The 17228-nt window shown below is 36.9% G+C and overlaps 2 protein-coding genes and 1 pseudogene across 3 annotated transcripts; 2 read left to right on the top strand and 1 right to left on the bottom strand.

The window, feature by feature from the left end:
- Positions 1-852: 852 nt before the first annotated feature.
- On the top strand, positions 853-3907 carry LOC143629855 (glutamate receptor 2.8-like; annotated as a pseudogene). The gene is made up of 5 exons (XR_013153039.1): positions 853-1104; positions 1731-2453; positions 2529-2841; positions 2918-3312; positions 3392-3907. The product of XR_013153039.1 is annotated as a glutamate receptor 2.8-like (transcript).
- A 1161-nt stretch (positions 3908-5068) lies between these two features.
- LOC143629902 (glutamate receptor 2.8-like) lies at positions 5069-8161 on the top strand. Its single transcript, XM_077099048.1, has 5 exons — positions 5069-5336; positions 5410-6647; positions 6728-7040; positions 7118-7509; positions 7589-8161. The coding sequence occupies exons 1-5, from the start codon at positions 5072-5074 to the stop codon at positions 8081-8083; spliced, it is 2703 nt and encodes a 900-aa protein (XP_076955163.1). The 5' UTR covers positions 5069-5071; the 3' UTR covers positions 8084-8161.
- A 1849-nt stretch (positions 8162-10010) lies between these two features.
- On the bottom strand, positions 10011-11708 carry LOC143629881 (uncharacterized). Its single transcript, XM_077099029.1, has 8 exons — positions 11558-11708; positions 11201-11268; positions 10945-11053; positions 10790-10858; positions 10644-10701; positions 10329-10564; positions 10207-10258; positions 10011-10125 (listed from the first exon to the last, which is right to left on the bottom strand). The coding sequence occupies exons 2-8, from the start codon at positions 11245-11247 to the stop codon at positions 10058-10060; spliced, it is 639 nt and encodes a 212-aa protein (XP_076955144.1). The 5' UTR covers positions 11248-11268; positions 11558-11708; the 3' UTR covers positions 10011-10057.
- Between the last annotated feature and the right edge of the window lie 5520 nt (positions 11709-17228).

Raw genomic sequence — 17228 nt, 5'->3', positions numbered from 1 at the left:
ATTATACGACCTATAAACTTTAATAATTATTTTTCCTTAAACAACTTACGCTTGTATCCTTGAACTTTTATAGAATTATCGCTTGCTCGTTTAAGTTTAGTAAAACTATTACAATACCTTTTTAACAAATATTTTATTTGTTTAATTTAGTATTTTTTTTAATAATTGAAGCTAACTATAAATTTTAGACATGTTTACTTAATCTTGTGACGTGTTTTTATTTTACAAACATTCCGGTTAAAACCCGTATAATTTGTAAAACACTATTTAACTTATATTCGTATGGATCATATAAAACATCTTTAATATGTTCCGGTACCAACAATTGACTTTATGCCATCTTAAAACATTATTTCAATCTTCAGAAAGTGTAAATTTTAAATATGTAACATTTGAAGTGTGTGTAATTATATTAAAATTAATCTATAAATTCAAAAAAAAATCCCTAAATTGCGTATGGTTAAATACGTAAATTTCAGTTATTTGATAAATCTCGTGTAATACACGTAGTAACATTTATGATGAAGAAAAGGAATGTTTTCAGGGATTATTTTATTGTGATGTTGATGTCACTTGTTGGTACCACGCACGAAGACCGACCGTCAAACCGCGTTGATTTAATGTTATTATTATTAGTATTAGTATTAGTATTTACATTTAATAAAAAACACCTCCCACTAACCTAACCACAATCCTGTCTCAATGCTTTAAATCTCTCTGGTCCTTTTGTTTACACAATGCCCATTCACCTCTCTTAACACAAACACAAACACAAGATCAACAGACATGCATATACCAAAACTCGTGTTATTACTTGTTCTACCATTCATCTTCTTCTATGTTGTATCACTCATGACTCACTGGACATCAATACCACCATCTCTTCATTCCACTTGGAATGCTTCAAGCCCAACTCCATGTTCATGGGCTGGAGTTCACTGTAGTCCTAACCATCATGTCCACTCTCTCAACCTCTCTTCTTACCTTATCTCTGGTCAAATATCCTCTGAGCTTGCAAACCTCAAACATCTTACATCTCTTGACTTGAGCTACAATAATCTTACTGGAACCATACCACAGAGTATAGGTAACCTTGCTGAAGAGGTAGGTCCCAGCAGAGCCCAGTTGAACCCGCAAGACTCACCTCAAAGAGGGACGTCTGCGCAGTTGAACCCGCAAGACTCACCCTCAACAGGGACGTCTGCGCAAAGGCTAAACTCGCAAGACTCACCTTGAAGAGAGACGTCTGCGCAGAAACCAACTGGATCCGCAGGACCCACCATGCTCAGAGACGTGACGTCCTTACGCGCAGTACGCAAGCTGTTCCCGCAGGAAAAGCCTCCCAATGGTCGACGTACTCCGCCTGTTCCCGCAACAACGGATATTAGCCATCAGGGAAGGCTACCCGCGCAGCAAGGCTACACGCACAAGGCACTTAACTCTTAAATAATTCAGTAATGTCACCTGAAGAAGGAGTGAGCAAGCCGGGAATACTCCCGCACAAAGCCGGGAAAACTACCGCCCAAATAAGCCAGTCCGTACGCTACTGGAGGATCTTTTGTACTGTACCTGACGAGGTATGGACAAAAGATCTGACCAAAGCTGCGACAGCTCACTGACAACAGTACAATGAGCAGCATGCTCTATTACTTAATGTCACTATCAGCCGCTGCCTACTCACCAACCTGTCGTAGCACGTGCATAGCCTGCAGTTGGTGGAAAAGGAATAGTACACAGCCGGCCTGGTCACTATCAGCCGCTGCCTACCCACCAATATTCCAAGATCCGCTGGCCTCAAGAATTTCGAAAAGAGATTTAAAAGAAAAAACCCAATGCAAGAGATTGATGTGTACGGGCTATGGTCATACGATGCCACTTGCGCATTAGCAATGGCAGTGGAGAGAGTTGCAAATGATACTATCTTCCAATTCCAAGCCTGACAGCCTGAGCCTGTAACTGATCTAGATGCCATTGGAACCTCCACGCTAGGACATAGGCTACTAACAGAGATTCAGAATACAAAGTTTAAAGGGTTGAGTGGTGAGTTCTCTCTTGTTGATGGACAGTTGCAATCTGATTCGGGTTACCAAATAGTGAACATAGTTGGCAAGGAAGATAATACCATTTACTTGTGGACTCAGGGTAATAAGATTTCCAATGAAAAAGCTATCAAATGGCCGGGCGACAACAGCCGCATCCCTCTAGGCTGGGAGATCCCAGCTACAAATGATAGCAGGCTACAAGTTGGGTATCCAGCAATAGGTGGGTTCCGTGAGTTTATTTATAAAGACACCGGCCCAGAACCAAAGGGTTTCTGCGTTGATGTTTTCCACGCAGTGATGGGAAAATTAAGTCTACCACATCCTCTATCCTATGACTATATTCCATATCCTATCCAAACAAATATAGCATCAGGAAGCTACAAGAGTCTTGTTGACCGGCTTTATGACAAGGTACATCATTTAACTGCTTGTAATAGTAGAATTTTTTATTTGTAAGGGTAACTAATTTGGGTATCAATGGAACAGGAGTTTGATGTTGTTATTGGAGACGTGACCATTCGGGCGGACAGGTCCAACTATGTGGACTTCACATTGCCATATACGGAGTCTGGAGTCTCAATGGTTGTCCCAATCAAAAAGGATGAGAGGAAGAATGCATGGATATTCATGCGACCCTTGGAAAAGCAGCTATGGTTCACAACATGTGGCTTCTTTATCTATACCGGGATTGTTGTTTGGGTCCTCGAGCATCGGGTAAACAAAGAATTCCGGGGCCTCCCATATAAGCAAGTCGGGATGATCTTTTGGTTTTCTTTCTCAACCCTTGTTTTTGCACACAGTAAGTACTTAGCTAATTAGCGTGCTTTCTTGCTTGTTAAATAACAATAACAAGGGTAAACAAATGTTGGTTGCAGAGGAGAAGATGATAAGCAACCTATCACGATTTGTGGTGGTTGTGTGGGTATTTGTGGTTCTGGTGTTGCAATCAAGCTACACGGCAAGCTTAACATCCATACTGACAGTAGAGCAGCTTCAACCAGACTTCACGGATATTCATGATCTCATGCGAAAAGGAGACAATGTAGGCTACAAGGAGGGGTCTTTCGTTCAACAGATGTTAAAGGATATGGGCTTTCAAGATGACAAGTTAATAGGTTATGACAGCTTGGAAAACTATGATGACGCTCTTTCAAATGGATCAGTTTCTGCCATTTTTGATGAACTTCCTTATCCAAAGTTGTTTCTGTCTCGATACTGTAACAAGTACATAATGGTCGGTCCAACCTATAAAACAGCAGGCTTTGGCTTTGTAACTCTCATCTCTCTCTGTTAGTTTCAACCAATTCTTCAGTATAACAAGTGTATCTAACTGCTTGCATTGCTTACAGGCATTTCAAAAAGGGTCTCCACTGCTACCACTTGTTTCAAAAGCACTTTTACAAGTCACAGAGAAAGAACTAACCAATATTACGAAACGTTGGTTGGAACAAAAAGGAGCTTGCAGTGAGCAAGATGTGGGCTCTACCTCTAGGTCTGGTAGGCTCTCACTGGAAAGCTTTTTGGGCCTTTTTTACATTGCTGGAGCATCATCAACTTCTGCTCTTCTCATTTATCTCTTCATATTCTTGTACGAAAATAAAGACATGCTCCTGTCCGACGTTCCAATTCGTCAAAAGCTCTCTGCAATTGCAACAACCTTCCAACAGGAAAAACAGCAGGAATCAAAGCAAGCAGCAAATTCCCCAAATAATGATGATGTTGATGATGATAATGATTTCCCGGTAGTTGAAAATAGCATTACCAGCCCTCCGCCAAGTCCACAAAGCCATCAAGCATCTAATGATGAAGCTCGGTCGCATGATGTGGTAGAAACTAGAAAATTAGAATTATTACATACAAGCTGATACTTGGTAACTAATATTGATCAATGAACTTGAAATGTATGTATATAAATGTATGCATGTTTATATGCGTACCAGGAGATATCAGAATCAGCGTGAGATATCACATGAGAGAAACTATAGAAACAATATGAGTTGCCAAAGATGGCTCTTGCAGGTGTGTTGAATAGATAGATATAAAGAGATGAGAGTGTTATGTGTAATATGTGTTGGTAATGTATATTGTCGGATGCGTGTGTTGTGTGTCCAAGGTAATTCTCAAAGGAGACCCAACCCTCATTATATAAAAAAGGGTATGGGCTACACTTGGGCCTGATGGGCCGAATCATATCTGGGCCTAAGCCCAAATAATGTGTCCCGGTCTTATATCCGTTAGCGATAAGCCCTGACTAGTCATCTGTCACAGTGTCACATACTAGTCCAGACGCGACATCCGTCATCGTATGTATGTACGTATGATTAGACATTTCTTTCATTCGAGTACACATTTTCAAAAGTACTATTTCTCAAGAATTTCCACAACTATTCCTCATTCTTATTCTCAGCAACATCCTTAAAGCCATTTACATGTAGTTGAAACATTAATTTTGTTCCTTAAAACTTAAGACCATAAATACATCTATTTAAATGATTCTAGGACAATGGCACCTTCAACTTGCACTTAGAAAATTAATCCATAGTCACACCATCTCTGGGCCAATATCAGACTCCAAGCCTCCAATCATTCAACAATAATTACCGAATTAAAAGAAGTGAAGTTTCATTTCCAACCAAAAGGTACAAACTTTACTGTAGACAAAAAATTATTCCAATAGCACAGTTTCCAGGTGCAGTTGGTTTAACGAAAAAAGTCATAATCAGCTTAGCATGTCCTATTGTGCCTTCTTATCCACGCAATAATATTTTATTTTCTAGTGAAGAAATAGTCAAATAAAGAAACGTGTGAAGTGAAGATGTTTACTAAGTCAACATTCCATCTTCTCCACACAGTTTTAACTCCAGTCTCTTTTTTCTACTTATAAATTCAAAGTCAATATTCTACAAAGATAAGTCTCCTCACTTAGTTTTAGTTATTATAACCATATATATATACAATACAATAGAGGGATTGAATTGAAAAGAATCAGACTTTCCTTTTAAAGCTAATACACACGCAACCTTCCAAATATGCAACACAAGCATCATCATCATCATGCCATGGCCATGCTCATGTTCATGCTCCTCATCATCAGCAATACCAACGCGAATGGGACGACTAGAGAGATAGGAATAGGTGTGATTCTTGATCTGGAATCCAGCGTCGGGAAGGTAAGCAAAATTTGCATTCAGATGGCGATCCACGATTTCTATCAAACAAATTACAACTACAAAACAAAAATAGTCCCTCACTTTGTTGATTCCAAAAACGACAGAGTCGAAGCTGCTTCTGCAGGTTGGTCACTCTCTTTACCTTAGCTAGTAAATAGCAATTAAGATATTCAAAGTTTGGTTGGGTTGTTTTGCAGCAATACAGCTTATAAAAGATGTTAAAGTAATGGCGATTATTGGACCTCAGAGATCCTCACAAGCAGATTTTGTAGTGGACATTGGCAACAAAACCAAGGTTCCCATACTCACTCTGGCCACCACCCCTTCTCTCTCCCCTAAGGAGAATCCATACTTGATCAGAGTATCACGCGCCTCATCCTCACAAGCCCGACCCATAGCAGCACTCATCCACTCTTTTTCTTGGCGAGGGGTGGTGTTTGTTTACCAAGAGGGTGATTTTGGTACCGGCTTGATTCCCTCTTTGTCCGAGGCCTTGAGAAATATCAGTGTCGAGATCAAGCACCCAATTGTCATATCTTGTTTGGCTTCGGACGACGTCATTTCTGGCCACCTCGACAACATTAAAACAAATCAAACACGGGTCATTGTGGTCCATTTGTTACCAGAGATGGCTTCTCGCTTTTTCAGGAAAGCAAAAGAAGCAGGAATGATGCAAGAGGGATATGCATGGATCGTCACTGATGTTGTCACCAACCTTTTGCATACCGTTGATACAGATTCGATGCAGGGAGTGGTGGGCGTAAAACCCAATATTCCAAGATCCGCTGGCCTCAAGAATTTCGAAAAGAGATTTAAAAGAAAAAACCCAATGCAAGAGATTGATGTGTACGGGCTATGGTCATACGATGCCACTTGCGCATTAGCAATGGCAGTGGAGAGAGTTGGGAGGGCTACTACTTTCCAACAGCCTCCTGAGCCTGAGCCTGCAACTGATCTAGATGCTATTGGAACCTCTAGACTAGGACCAAGGCTACTCACAGAGATCAAAAAGATAAAATCTATAGGATTGAGTGGTGAGTTCTCTCTTGTTGATAGACAGCCACAGGCTTACCAAATAGTGAACATAGTTGGCAAGAAAGATAAGTGCATTAACTTGTGGACTCAGGGTAATAACATTTCCAATGAAAAAGCTATCAAATGGCCGGGTGGCAGAAACAATTCCCCTCTAGGCTGGGAGATCCCAGCCAAGTTAAAAGTTGGGTATCCAAAAATAGATGGGTTCGAACAGTTTATTCAACAAAACCCCGATTCATATGTGAATGAACCAAAGGGCTTTTGTGTTGATGTTTTCAAGGCAGTGATGGAAAAGGTAGAACTACCATATTCTCTATTCTATGATTATCAACCATTTGATATAAAAAAAAATAATCTATCAAGAAACTACAAGGATCTTGTTGAGCAAATATATTACAAGGTGCGTACATCATCACTTAATTAATTTGCTACTAGAAGTTATGAAAAGGTAACTAACTAATTTGGATATGAATGAAGCAGAACTTTGATGTAGTGATAGGAGACGTGACAATCCGGGCGGACAGGTCCAACAATGTGGACTTCACATTGCCATATACAGAGTCCGGAGTCTCAATGGTTGTCCCAATCAAAAAGGATGAAAGGAACAATGCATGGATATTCATGAGACCCTTGGAGAAGCAGCTATGGTTCACAACATGTGGTTTCTTCATCTATACTGGAATTGTGGTTTGGGTCCTCGAGCATCGGGTAAACAAAGAATTTCGGGGCCGCCCATATAAGCAAGTCGGGATGATCTTTTGGTTTTCTTTCTCAACCCTTGTTTTTGCACACAGTAAGTACTTAACTAATTAGCTTGCTTTCTTGTTAAATAATAATAAGAATGTATGATTGAATAAATGCTGGTTGCAGAGGAGAAGATGATAAGCAACCTATCACGATTTGTGGTGGTTGTGTGGGTATTTGTGGTTCTGGTGTTGCAATCAAGCTACACAGCAAGCTTAACATCCATACTGACAGTAGAGCAGCTTCAACCAGACTTCACGGATATTCATGATCTGATGAGAAAAGGAGACAATGTAGGCTACAAGGAGGGGTCTTTCGTTAAGCAGATGTTGAGGGACATGGGTTTTCAAGATACCAAGTTAATAGGTTACAGCATGAACGAGTATGATGCTGCCCTTTCAAGTGGAAACGTTTCTGCCATTTTTGATGAACTTCCTTATCTAAAGTTGTTTCTGTCTACACGCTGTAACAAGTACATAATGGTCGGTCCAACCTACAAAACAGCAGGCTTTGGCTTTGTAACTCCCATTTCTCTCTGTTACTTTCAACCAATTCTTCAGTATAACACGTGTATCTAACCACTTGCATTACATACAGGCATTTCAAAAAGGGACTCCACTGCTACCACTTGTTTCAAAAGCACTTTTACAAGTCATGGAGAGGGACCTAAGCAATATTACGAAACGTTGGTTGGAACAAAAAGGAGATTGCAGTGAGCAAGATGTGGGTTCTACTTCTAAGTCTGGTAGGCTCTCGCTGGAAAGCTTTTTGGGGCTTTTTTACATTGCTGGAGCATCATCAACATCCGCTCTAATCATTTATCTCTTCATATTCTTGTACGAGAATAAAGACATGCTACTGTCTGATGTTCCAATTCGTCAAAAGCTCTCTGCAATTGCAACAACCTTCCAACAGGAAAAACAACAGGAATCAAAGCAAGCCTCAAATGCCCCAAATAATGATGATGTTGATGCTGATGACGATTTCGTGGTAATCGAAAACATCGTCACCAACCCTCCGCCAACTCCAGAAAACCATCAAACGTCTGATGATGAAGCCGAGGCTCATGAAGCGACAGAAACTAGAACTTAGAATTATTGCATAGATAAACTGATACTTGATAACTAATACCGACCAATGAACTTGAAATGCATGTATGTAATTATGTATGTATGATTAAACATTTGTTTTCATTCCACTACACATTTTCAAAATTAGTATATCTCAAGAACTTCCACAACTGTTTCTCATTCTTATTCTCCAATAACATCCTAAAAGTCATTTACAAGTTGCAGTTCAAATATGAATCGTGTTCCTTAGAAACTTAGGCCATAAAGACATGTATTTGAATGAGTCTAGAACAATGCCACCTTCAGCTTGTAGTTAGAAAATTAATACATCTATCAGGCTCCAAGCCTCCAATCATTCAATAATAATTACCGAATTAAAAGGAAGTAAAGCTTCATTTCCAACAAAACCTTACTGTAGCTGACTTACAACAACTACTAACTCCAATAGCACAGTTTCTAGGTAGGGATAAAATTTATAAATCAGCTTAACAAACATGAGAAACACATTTAGGCAAAATAAATCATCCAATACTTTTAGCAAACTATTGTTAATAGTATCAGCTAGAAATGCAAATGTAATGAAATTATGATAGATTGAAAGCAGAGAGAGTAATAGTAATAGTAATTAGTTACTAGGTTAGGCTTCTGAGGTCCAAGGAGAAATGGACCTTCTCGCGACTGATGGCTTCGGACTTGTTTGAGTCAGTTCCTGACGAGATTGGCATTAAACAGCTTTTGCTTTTCAAAAATCAAATAACTAGTTTTTAGAAGCTCACCATAACACTAGCATATAGCAATGTTTAAAAGGTTTTTTTTCATTTTTTTAATTGGTTTGATTTGTAAAAATGTTGTAATAACAACCTTTTAGAAAAATAATAATTATGTCTTTTATAAAACCTTATCACTACTCACTTCAGTTTGGAATTACTAGTACTCAAAACAAAATGTATTTGACAAAAAGCAATGAAGTTGCTATCCCATCCATCTTTTGGATTCTTCAGCTTACAAAAAACACGTTAGTTTTCAATAATATTTTCTCTTCCGTGAACAAGACCATTGGCCAAGTTGAAAACTCTTTTGGGAGAAATGGAGCAGATTTAGCTTTTCAAATTTCCCTTTGTAATTGTAATTGTATTGCCTTTCTCGGTTGTTATACTTAATTCTAGCTCCTTAATAGTTTTTAATACATTTGGCTTTCAAAAAGAAATGTATGTTACATAAACAATATTATAACTTTTATCATTTTTTGTTTTGCTGTCTTGTTTTCCTATTTTATTGTCTTTACTTTTTTCAGAAGGCCGAAATTTATTAAATAAACAAAAATGACAACTAGTAAGAATCAAGAAGCCTAAAAATATACAAGAAAGAAAAAACATACAGATCTCGATATATAAAGCAAATAATGAGAAATTCATAAAATTAAATTGCATCATTTCTCCTATTCTAAGCCCGATCTCCTACTGTGATGTTTCACCCATAGAGACAATTTTAATATCATTCACCACTTTGGACAATAAAAATGAAGCTATATTTTTAAATAAAGTCATTCAGACTCATTCTTGATTTCCAAATCATCTAACATGCAATTTCCAACATAGATTGAACCACATGACACTTATGCTTACTCGGGTAATTAAAAAAGGAGAAATATTTTCCTCAATACTTCAGAATTGACTGTTGAGTACCAGTTTCAACATAGAAGTTCACTGAATTAGCTTCTAAGCTGAACACGCTATCTTTTGCTTTTTGCTTGTTTAGGTGAAAAATGTTACGTACCGGTGCGGCGCTGGTCTATTGGTAACAGAGTACATTTGTGATATTGTAATATGTGAAATGAAAGTCATCATATCAATTCAATCAAGGCGGCTAAAATTGAAACCGAGTATGAATTTTCTTTTTTCCATAGAACTAATTTTTCATGTCTAAAAAAACAAAAATACCCAAAGTCCAAGTTCAAGTCGAATCAATACATGTAAGCAGTAATTAAAACCAATGTCTACACCAGCAAAACTGCATTGATGCATCCATCATTCTCAGGATTATTCGTCACTTGGGCATATTTCCCTGCATCCAAACAAAACATCATAGCATCATATACCTATACTAATTTCTCAGCCGAATAACTAATAAACATATTCGTCTTACCCCATACTACTTTCCCAGCCGGAGTCACCAGACCTAGCTCACTCACATTCACCTGTTAATCATAAACTTAGTTAACAACTCTACTTCAGATTATCTTCTTTAAGAAAGACCAGACCACATACCTCAATTATGGTTCCCTTGGTCACAACACCAAGAGAGGTATACATCGGACCATTAGGATTCTTCTTCACACCAATCATCTCAAGATTGAAAGTGCACTTAAGCTCTGGGTGTGTCACATGAGCTTTGGTGAACCGTAAACCACTCGGACGGATAAAACGCTCATACTTTGGAGGTTTCCTGGTGAAACCTTGTCCTACAAATGTAACCTTTGTGATCATCCTCTTCCACTGCTTAGCTGCAAAAGTCATGTAATTCATTAAGAATATAGCCTGTACAAAGAATCTAGGGATGCAAAACTGAGACAGGATACTCACTTTTCCTTTTACCAGTTCTGATTACTTTAAACATCTCATCTTCAGCCACTGGTCTCACCTAAACAAACAACCAATCAAAAACTTAAACCAACAGCAACTCATATACATAACAGGATTAACAGCTAACAAGGAACCTTCATTCATACCTTGGGTAGAGGCACATCCCACTTCCCAGCTTTCTCCTTCCTTTTTTGTTTTACTGTGTTGCTAAGAACCTTCATATAGAATAACATGAACGCTTATGCTATGCAAACAACTATTCATGTACATAATATTGTATCAACTATTTAAAACAACAAACCTTTGCACGTGTTGTGGCATCACGATCAAGAAGATAGGCAGGCACAGCACCTTCATTCACGTCATCATCCACCTTGCGTCGGCTTGATGACTCCTCATGCATAGCCAGTCTGTTTAACATAGACATCACAAAGGCTTAGACTAGACTCATTACATCAACATCAAAAAAATTTGGCAAAAGAAAACTGGAAGCTTCAATAACTTCACTCTATTGTTTAAAAAAATATATAAAAAAGAAAGAATAACAAAAGACTCACGTCTTCTTCATTTGAGCCTTCTCTGCATATCGTTTCTTAGCAAACATCTTACCCTTGATACCTAAAGCCTGAAACAACCACAAATAAAGGAAAACATTTCTAATATTCCAAACATACAACTAGAACTTGAACAGATAGAACAAAACTAAACGCTTGTTTGGAAACTCCAATCCTTAATAAAAAATGAAAGATATTTCATTTAGTAGGTGGATCTACATGAGCTCCAGTGTCAGATGACAGATCCAGAATACAAAGCTTCCAGACGATTATTTAATTGAGTGAAAAATATATTAAAACTAGACAATACAAGAAATAACAATAAAAAGGATGTTAAAAAATGTGGGAAAAATGCAGAACCTTTTGAGCAATTTGGGAACGCTTGTGAACTTCACGAGCTTCCTTCTTCCGTTTCCTCTCAAAATGATCAAGGCGGTAGCCATGTCTCTTCCTATGTTGCTCTATGTAATCTCCTTGAGGCTTTTAATAGCAAAGAAAAAGCAATCAGAACACATTCCAAGTATCAAATACAAATTAACTGCTAAGAACAACTATCTTGGAACCCTCTTGTGAATAGTGATATCATATAGTCCATGTTTGTATACTTTGATACTCAAACAATAGTTATGCATGCGGTCAAAATTGATGACTAGTAAGGGACTAAGATGCTCATAAATCACTGAAGCCGACTAGGGGTGCAAACAAGGTGAGCTGCTTGCGAACTAGTCAGGCTCCGATTGATAAAAATCAGAAAACAAGCTGAGCTTTTTTGAGCTTGAGCCGAACCCGAGCTTCAAATAAAGCTTGTTTAGACAAGCCTTGCATGCAAAACTCGTTTAGGCTCGTCGAGCTTTCACGAGTCTTGTGCATTATTAAGTTTTTACCACATCTAGACTTCCATTATTAAGTTTAGATTTCACAGCAAGGCTCGAGCAAGCTTTGACTTAATCTACTAAACGAGATCGAGTATAGCTTAGGCTCGTTTAAGGTTTTCCCATTATTAAGTTTAGATTTCACAGCAAGGTTGGAGCCAAGCTTTGACTTAAGTTACTAAACGAGATATAGCAGAGCTTAGGCTCGCTTAAGGTTTTTCTCAAAATATATAAAAATAAAAAAAATGTATATAAATAAATTAATAAAATAATAAATGAGCCAAGCCCAAGCTTGAGAAAACAACTCACAAGCCAAGCTCGAGCTTTAGAAAAATAGCCCAAAACGAGCCGAGCTCGAGCTTGAGTCCTTGTAAGTCAAAAGTCTCAGGCTCAAGCTCGGCTCTTTTGCACCCCTAAAGCCGACCAAACCGCACAAATCAAGTCAGCCAGTTCTAGATCCGAACAATTCGGTTCACGGTTTGGCTTTGGCGCTTAATGGTTTGGTTTGGAACCTGAAACCATTGTCCAATACTATTTATATTATTTATGACTAGCAGGCTATCTCAATATCTGTTAAAAAGTGAAGTTAAGATAAAGAACGATGACTTGTAAAGAATCTAACCATGATTGTCGATGGTGTAGATTCAGAGTCTTTTTTGTTCCAAGCACGATTAAACTAAGAGCAACCGAGACCTGTTCAACAAAACCAAATAAAAGAAAAACACATTAATAAGTGTCATAAATTAGCAGTCTGACTTATAACACAATGGCACAAACTGACACCAGATTATCTGGTATATTTCAAATAACTGTATTCGTCCAAAATTAGGGTTTTTAAATTTTTATACATTACTGCAATACGCAGATATAGCAGCAGACCATAGCCTAATCAGGATTACAGATTTCCTAACAGACAGCATATGAACGACAATACACTTAATTATATCAACCATTATATGACAGAAGAGAAAATTAACAACGCATAGACATACAAAGTAATAATACGCACCAAAAAATCAGATGAAAATCAAATACACAGTAACGAGGATGATAATAAAGAAGAAAACCTAGAAAGTAATCTACAGAACAAATTGGAGATTCATTTCAGCTAAGCTTAATTACAGGTACTCGTAAGATCAGACCTTATGCTACCGGAAACACACACGAAGCTTATACGGCGGTGAACGAACCTCGATTATATTCAGGCTACTGAATGAATAAGGTTCACCCGATTGATTCAAGCAGCACCTAAAACCCTAGTAGTATAAGGCGGTGGCTATTCAAAACATCAAAGAAAGGGTATTCCCAGCCCAACCCGGCCCGGCCCACTAAAGCCCAAAATAACTTCGCAAAAAAAAAAAAACTATTTGAGTAAAAGGTAAAAAGGTAGAATGTGTTGGTTAAAAGCTTTAGAATAAATAAACAAAATTTACATTTATTTGTAATTTTACTTAGTGGCGGTCTAAGGTTTTCGGAGGCCTCAAACCAACTATTAAATTGGGGGCCTTTTTTGAAAAAAGTCAATATAAACTCTCCTTTTCTTTACCCTTGCTAGGGACCGACATTGATGAAGTTAAAAAATTTTGTTCCAAGCTATATATCTTATGTTTATAAAAAAACATGTTTACGTAAATCTTACATTTCTAGCTTAATTGATTCTAATAGATTATATATTAGACCAAAATAGGGCAAAGTTTGTAGTATAAATATTGATAGATTGTATATTATAAAGTAATAAACTAATAAGTAATTACTAACTTAAAATATAATGATATCTGAATTGGGCAAATCCAAAATTCAAAAGAACACTTGCAAACCTCGGTCACTCGGGACCGGTAAAGTATAAACAATTTACAATCGGCAAACTGTAATAAAAAAATGCAAAACTCCGAATCAATCGCAATCGGCAATTCCAAAAGGACCAAAACACGTTACCCATAATATAGTTCACAAATCGCAAGAGCAAATAGTACACTCTTAGTCTTTTAAAAAGATGAAGAGTTTGCCATTGTTTCTTTCCAAATTGATGATTGGAATTCTAGAGACGTTAGAGAAACTTCCGTATAAGCATGTCCCACGTCAATTGATTGATTGTGCCATTTTTATGCCTTGAAGTCTCTTCAGTTTAATTAACAGTGTATAACTTACTAACGTTCTCCCTCCAAAAAAATAACATTTCAATTCAAATATAAGTATTGCCTTTAGTATTGATTTATAATCAATTAATTCTCCTTTAGTGTATTTTAATGTTGTCTTCTTTTCCAGGCATATAGGGTTCCTATTCTTTGTATATATTGTATTTATCAATATTAAATAAAACGATTCTGGTTAACACATTCATATGGCATCTAACCTATATATATATATATAAAATAAAGAAAACCACAATATGACAGCTGTCACCTTCACAATCATCCAGAGTTTTATTTTCCCACCTTACATTATTTAGAGTATATCCTATTCCACGGGTAATTAAGAATTCCAAGTTTCCTTTTCTTTCTCCAGCAAAACCTTTTTCACAATTAGGGTTCCTCTTCAGTCTTCACAGGAGTCATATTCTTCAATGAAGACCTTTTCATGGTTCATCTACCACTTATTCGTAATACCTGGATTTATATGAACAAATAAAAGAACAATAGGGTTGTCCAGATAGTTGTTATGATTCCGATTTCTCACCACCACGGTATTCCTAGGTTCGATTTCGTAAGGTATGTGGCATCAACAATCTTTGGTTTATCGATTTAATTTGTGTTCGTATGAGTATCTTGCTTCCTTATCTTCTTAATTTGTTCTTTTTAATGTGTCCTATAAACAAACACTAGATCCATTCCTTTTCATCAATCCGATTAACCCTAAATTGATTTTATAACATGTATTCGGTAGATTATATTACAACTAATGAAATACTTTAATATTGTACAATAGTAATGCCAATTAGATTTTTTTAGTAACCGCATCAAGTATATATATTACTTTCTAAAATTCATTTACATGATTTTTCTTTAATATCACATTTTTTTTACTTGGATGGTGCTTTTTATTTGTTTTTTTCTCAAACAGGTCAATTTAGATTGCATTATATCTTCTCTCATACGGGTTAAGATAAGCTGTGTTTTTATCTCATACGGGTCCATTCCGTTTTTGTTTAATCTAAAACTTGTCCGTCAATTTGGATTGTGTTTTATCTCAAATGTGTCAATTAAAGATGTGTTTGATCTCAAGCGGGTCTATTCAGAATATCTGGTATCTCAAATGGTTCAAATCATATTATATTTTATTTCAAACGGGCCAATTCAAATTATGTTAAATCTAATACAAAGTTTGCAGCTTTATGCGGGTGAGAATCCGGTAATCCCAATTCCTGTAAAGATTCTAATATATGGGCCGATTATTGCTTAATATTGAGCTGCAACTTCGTTAGCTCGTTTTCCGAAGAACGGTTTGAATATCAGAATGGCAATAAGTCAAATAAGGGATCATGGTGCCTTTTATGGTTTGCAAATAATCAATAATGGCAATAAGTTAGGATTCATTAAAAAGATACCATATGCCATATCTCCCTACAAAACCCGTGTATTACAGATTGTTTTGGAACACCAATATTTTACTTGTATGATCAATTGTTGTCTAAAAAAGGTGGGTGAACCGAACCTGTTTACTTAGCCAAGAAAAAACGGTTAAGTTGCACATGACAACCCATTTGATTAAACCGGTTAAACAACTTATTGCTATCTGTTTATTAAATGGTTACCCATATCCATATTATTTTCCCGGTTGACCTTTTTTTCATGTGCTTTATCCACTTTTTTTGTTTTCCCGATTTACCCTTTTGTTCAACTCAAAACTTTCTTTGATTGTTTCTGCAGCCATCGAAAATGTTTTTTCTTGATTTTGTTTTAAACAAAATTGCCGTTTAGTAGCATAATTTGTGACATGCAGAATGAGTTTGGTAGTTATCAAGGTGTATTTTTTTATGTGAGGCTATCAGGCTTTCATAGCTGAGGGAAATCTCAGGGTCCAATAGTGACTAAAATGGCAATCATCATTCATCCATCACATGCTGACCAATGTAGGTGGACTAATCTCCCTCTCTATCTAGGTGATTTAAGAGGCTGGAAGAGAGTGAAGGCACATGGCTTTGGGCTCCAGTTTGCAGGACACGAAGAAGTATGTGTAAGAAAATTGTTGGAACTCCAGAATCTTGTGGGATCAGGACATATTTTAAATATAACATATGTCCTTATTGTTTTCATTATTTAACCCGTGTAATATACGGGACTATAGGAAATATCAAATGGCGTACAATAAAATCTTAGATTTATTAATTATTTATCTGTTTTTGAATTATAATTGTAACTTAACTTTTTATTTATCTAATCTATAAATCTAATATGTAGTTCATTTATATTTTGATTATTTTATAAAGTTAACATTTTTCAACCCGTGTATCACACGGGTACCTAACCTAGTAATTTATGTAACAATTTGCTGATATGTAAATTATTAATTAACCAAGTATATATTAGTTTTGTTCTTAAAATATGGGGGCTTAATAATTTTGTGGCCTCAAGCCCTTGCTTGAGTCAAGAAAGCACTAGGACCGGCAATGATTTTACTAAACAACTTGTGCTTGGGTCGAAATGTCTAACCCGTTTACTAAAGAGGTTGTATTTGGGTTCACATGTTTAACTAAACGTTTCACTTTAACTAAAAAAACTACGTAATTATAAAGTCAATCCGACTGCCATCATTTTACCCGTTTATTATAAATCTGCTACAATCTACCAACCCGCTTAAAAGTTGATCACAAACTATTTACAAAATGCCAACATGGCTATAGCCCGCCAACATTGTTCAAATTTGAGATAATTCATATAAATGTTTAGATTACATTGAAACAGAAGGCAAGCGGGCAACAAGCTGCGCTGCTACCCCTTTTTGAATTGCAAAACCCAATCTTTTAAAAACTATATTTGCTGATCTTGGAGTCATAACATTACTATGCATGACCCGCTGAACACGGGTAAGTAACTCCACAGCTTCAGGCGCGAGGAAACCAAAAGTGTCAAAAGCAAAAGGAATAAATACATGTTGATTGTCAAGACACGCATTCTCATGTTTTGCCACCTTGCCTGAAGCAGCTTTTAATGCAGCTTGAC

The sequence above is a fragment of the Bidens hawaiensis genome, unplaced genomic scaffold, assembly GCF_021521415.1.
Source record: "Bidens hawaiensis isolate Kalapana, Puna unplaced genomic scaffold, B.hawaiensis_p1.1 tig00005481_1, whole genome shotgun sequence".
Classification (NCBI taxonomy): domain Eukaryota; kingdom Viridiplantae; phylum Streptophyta; class Magnoliopsida; order Asterales; family Asteraceae; genus Bidens; species Bidens hawaiensis.
The sequence above is the reverse complement of the archived record's forward strand: the minus strand, read 5'-3'. Positions and strand labels throughout refer to the sequence as shown.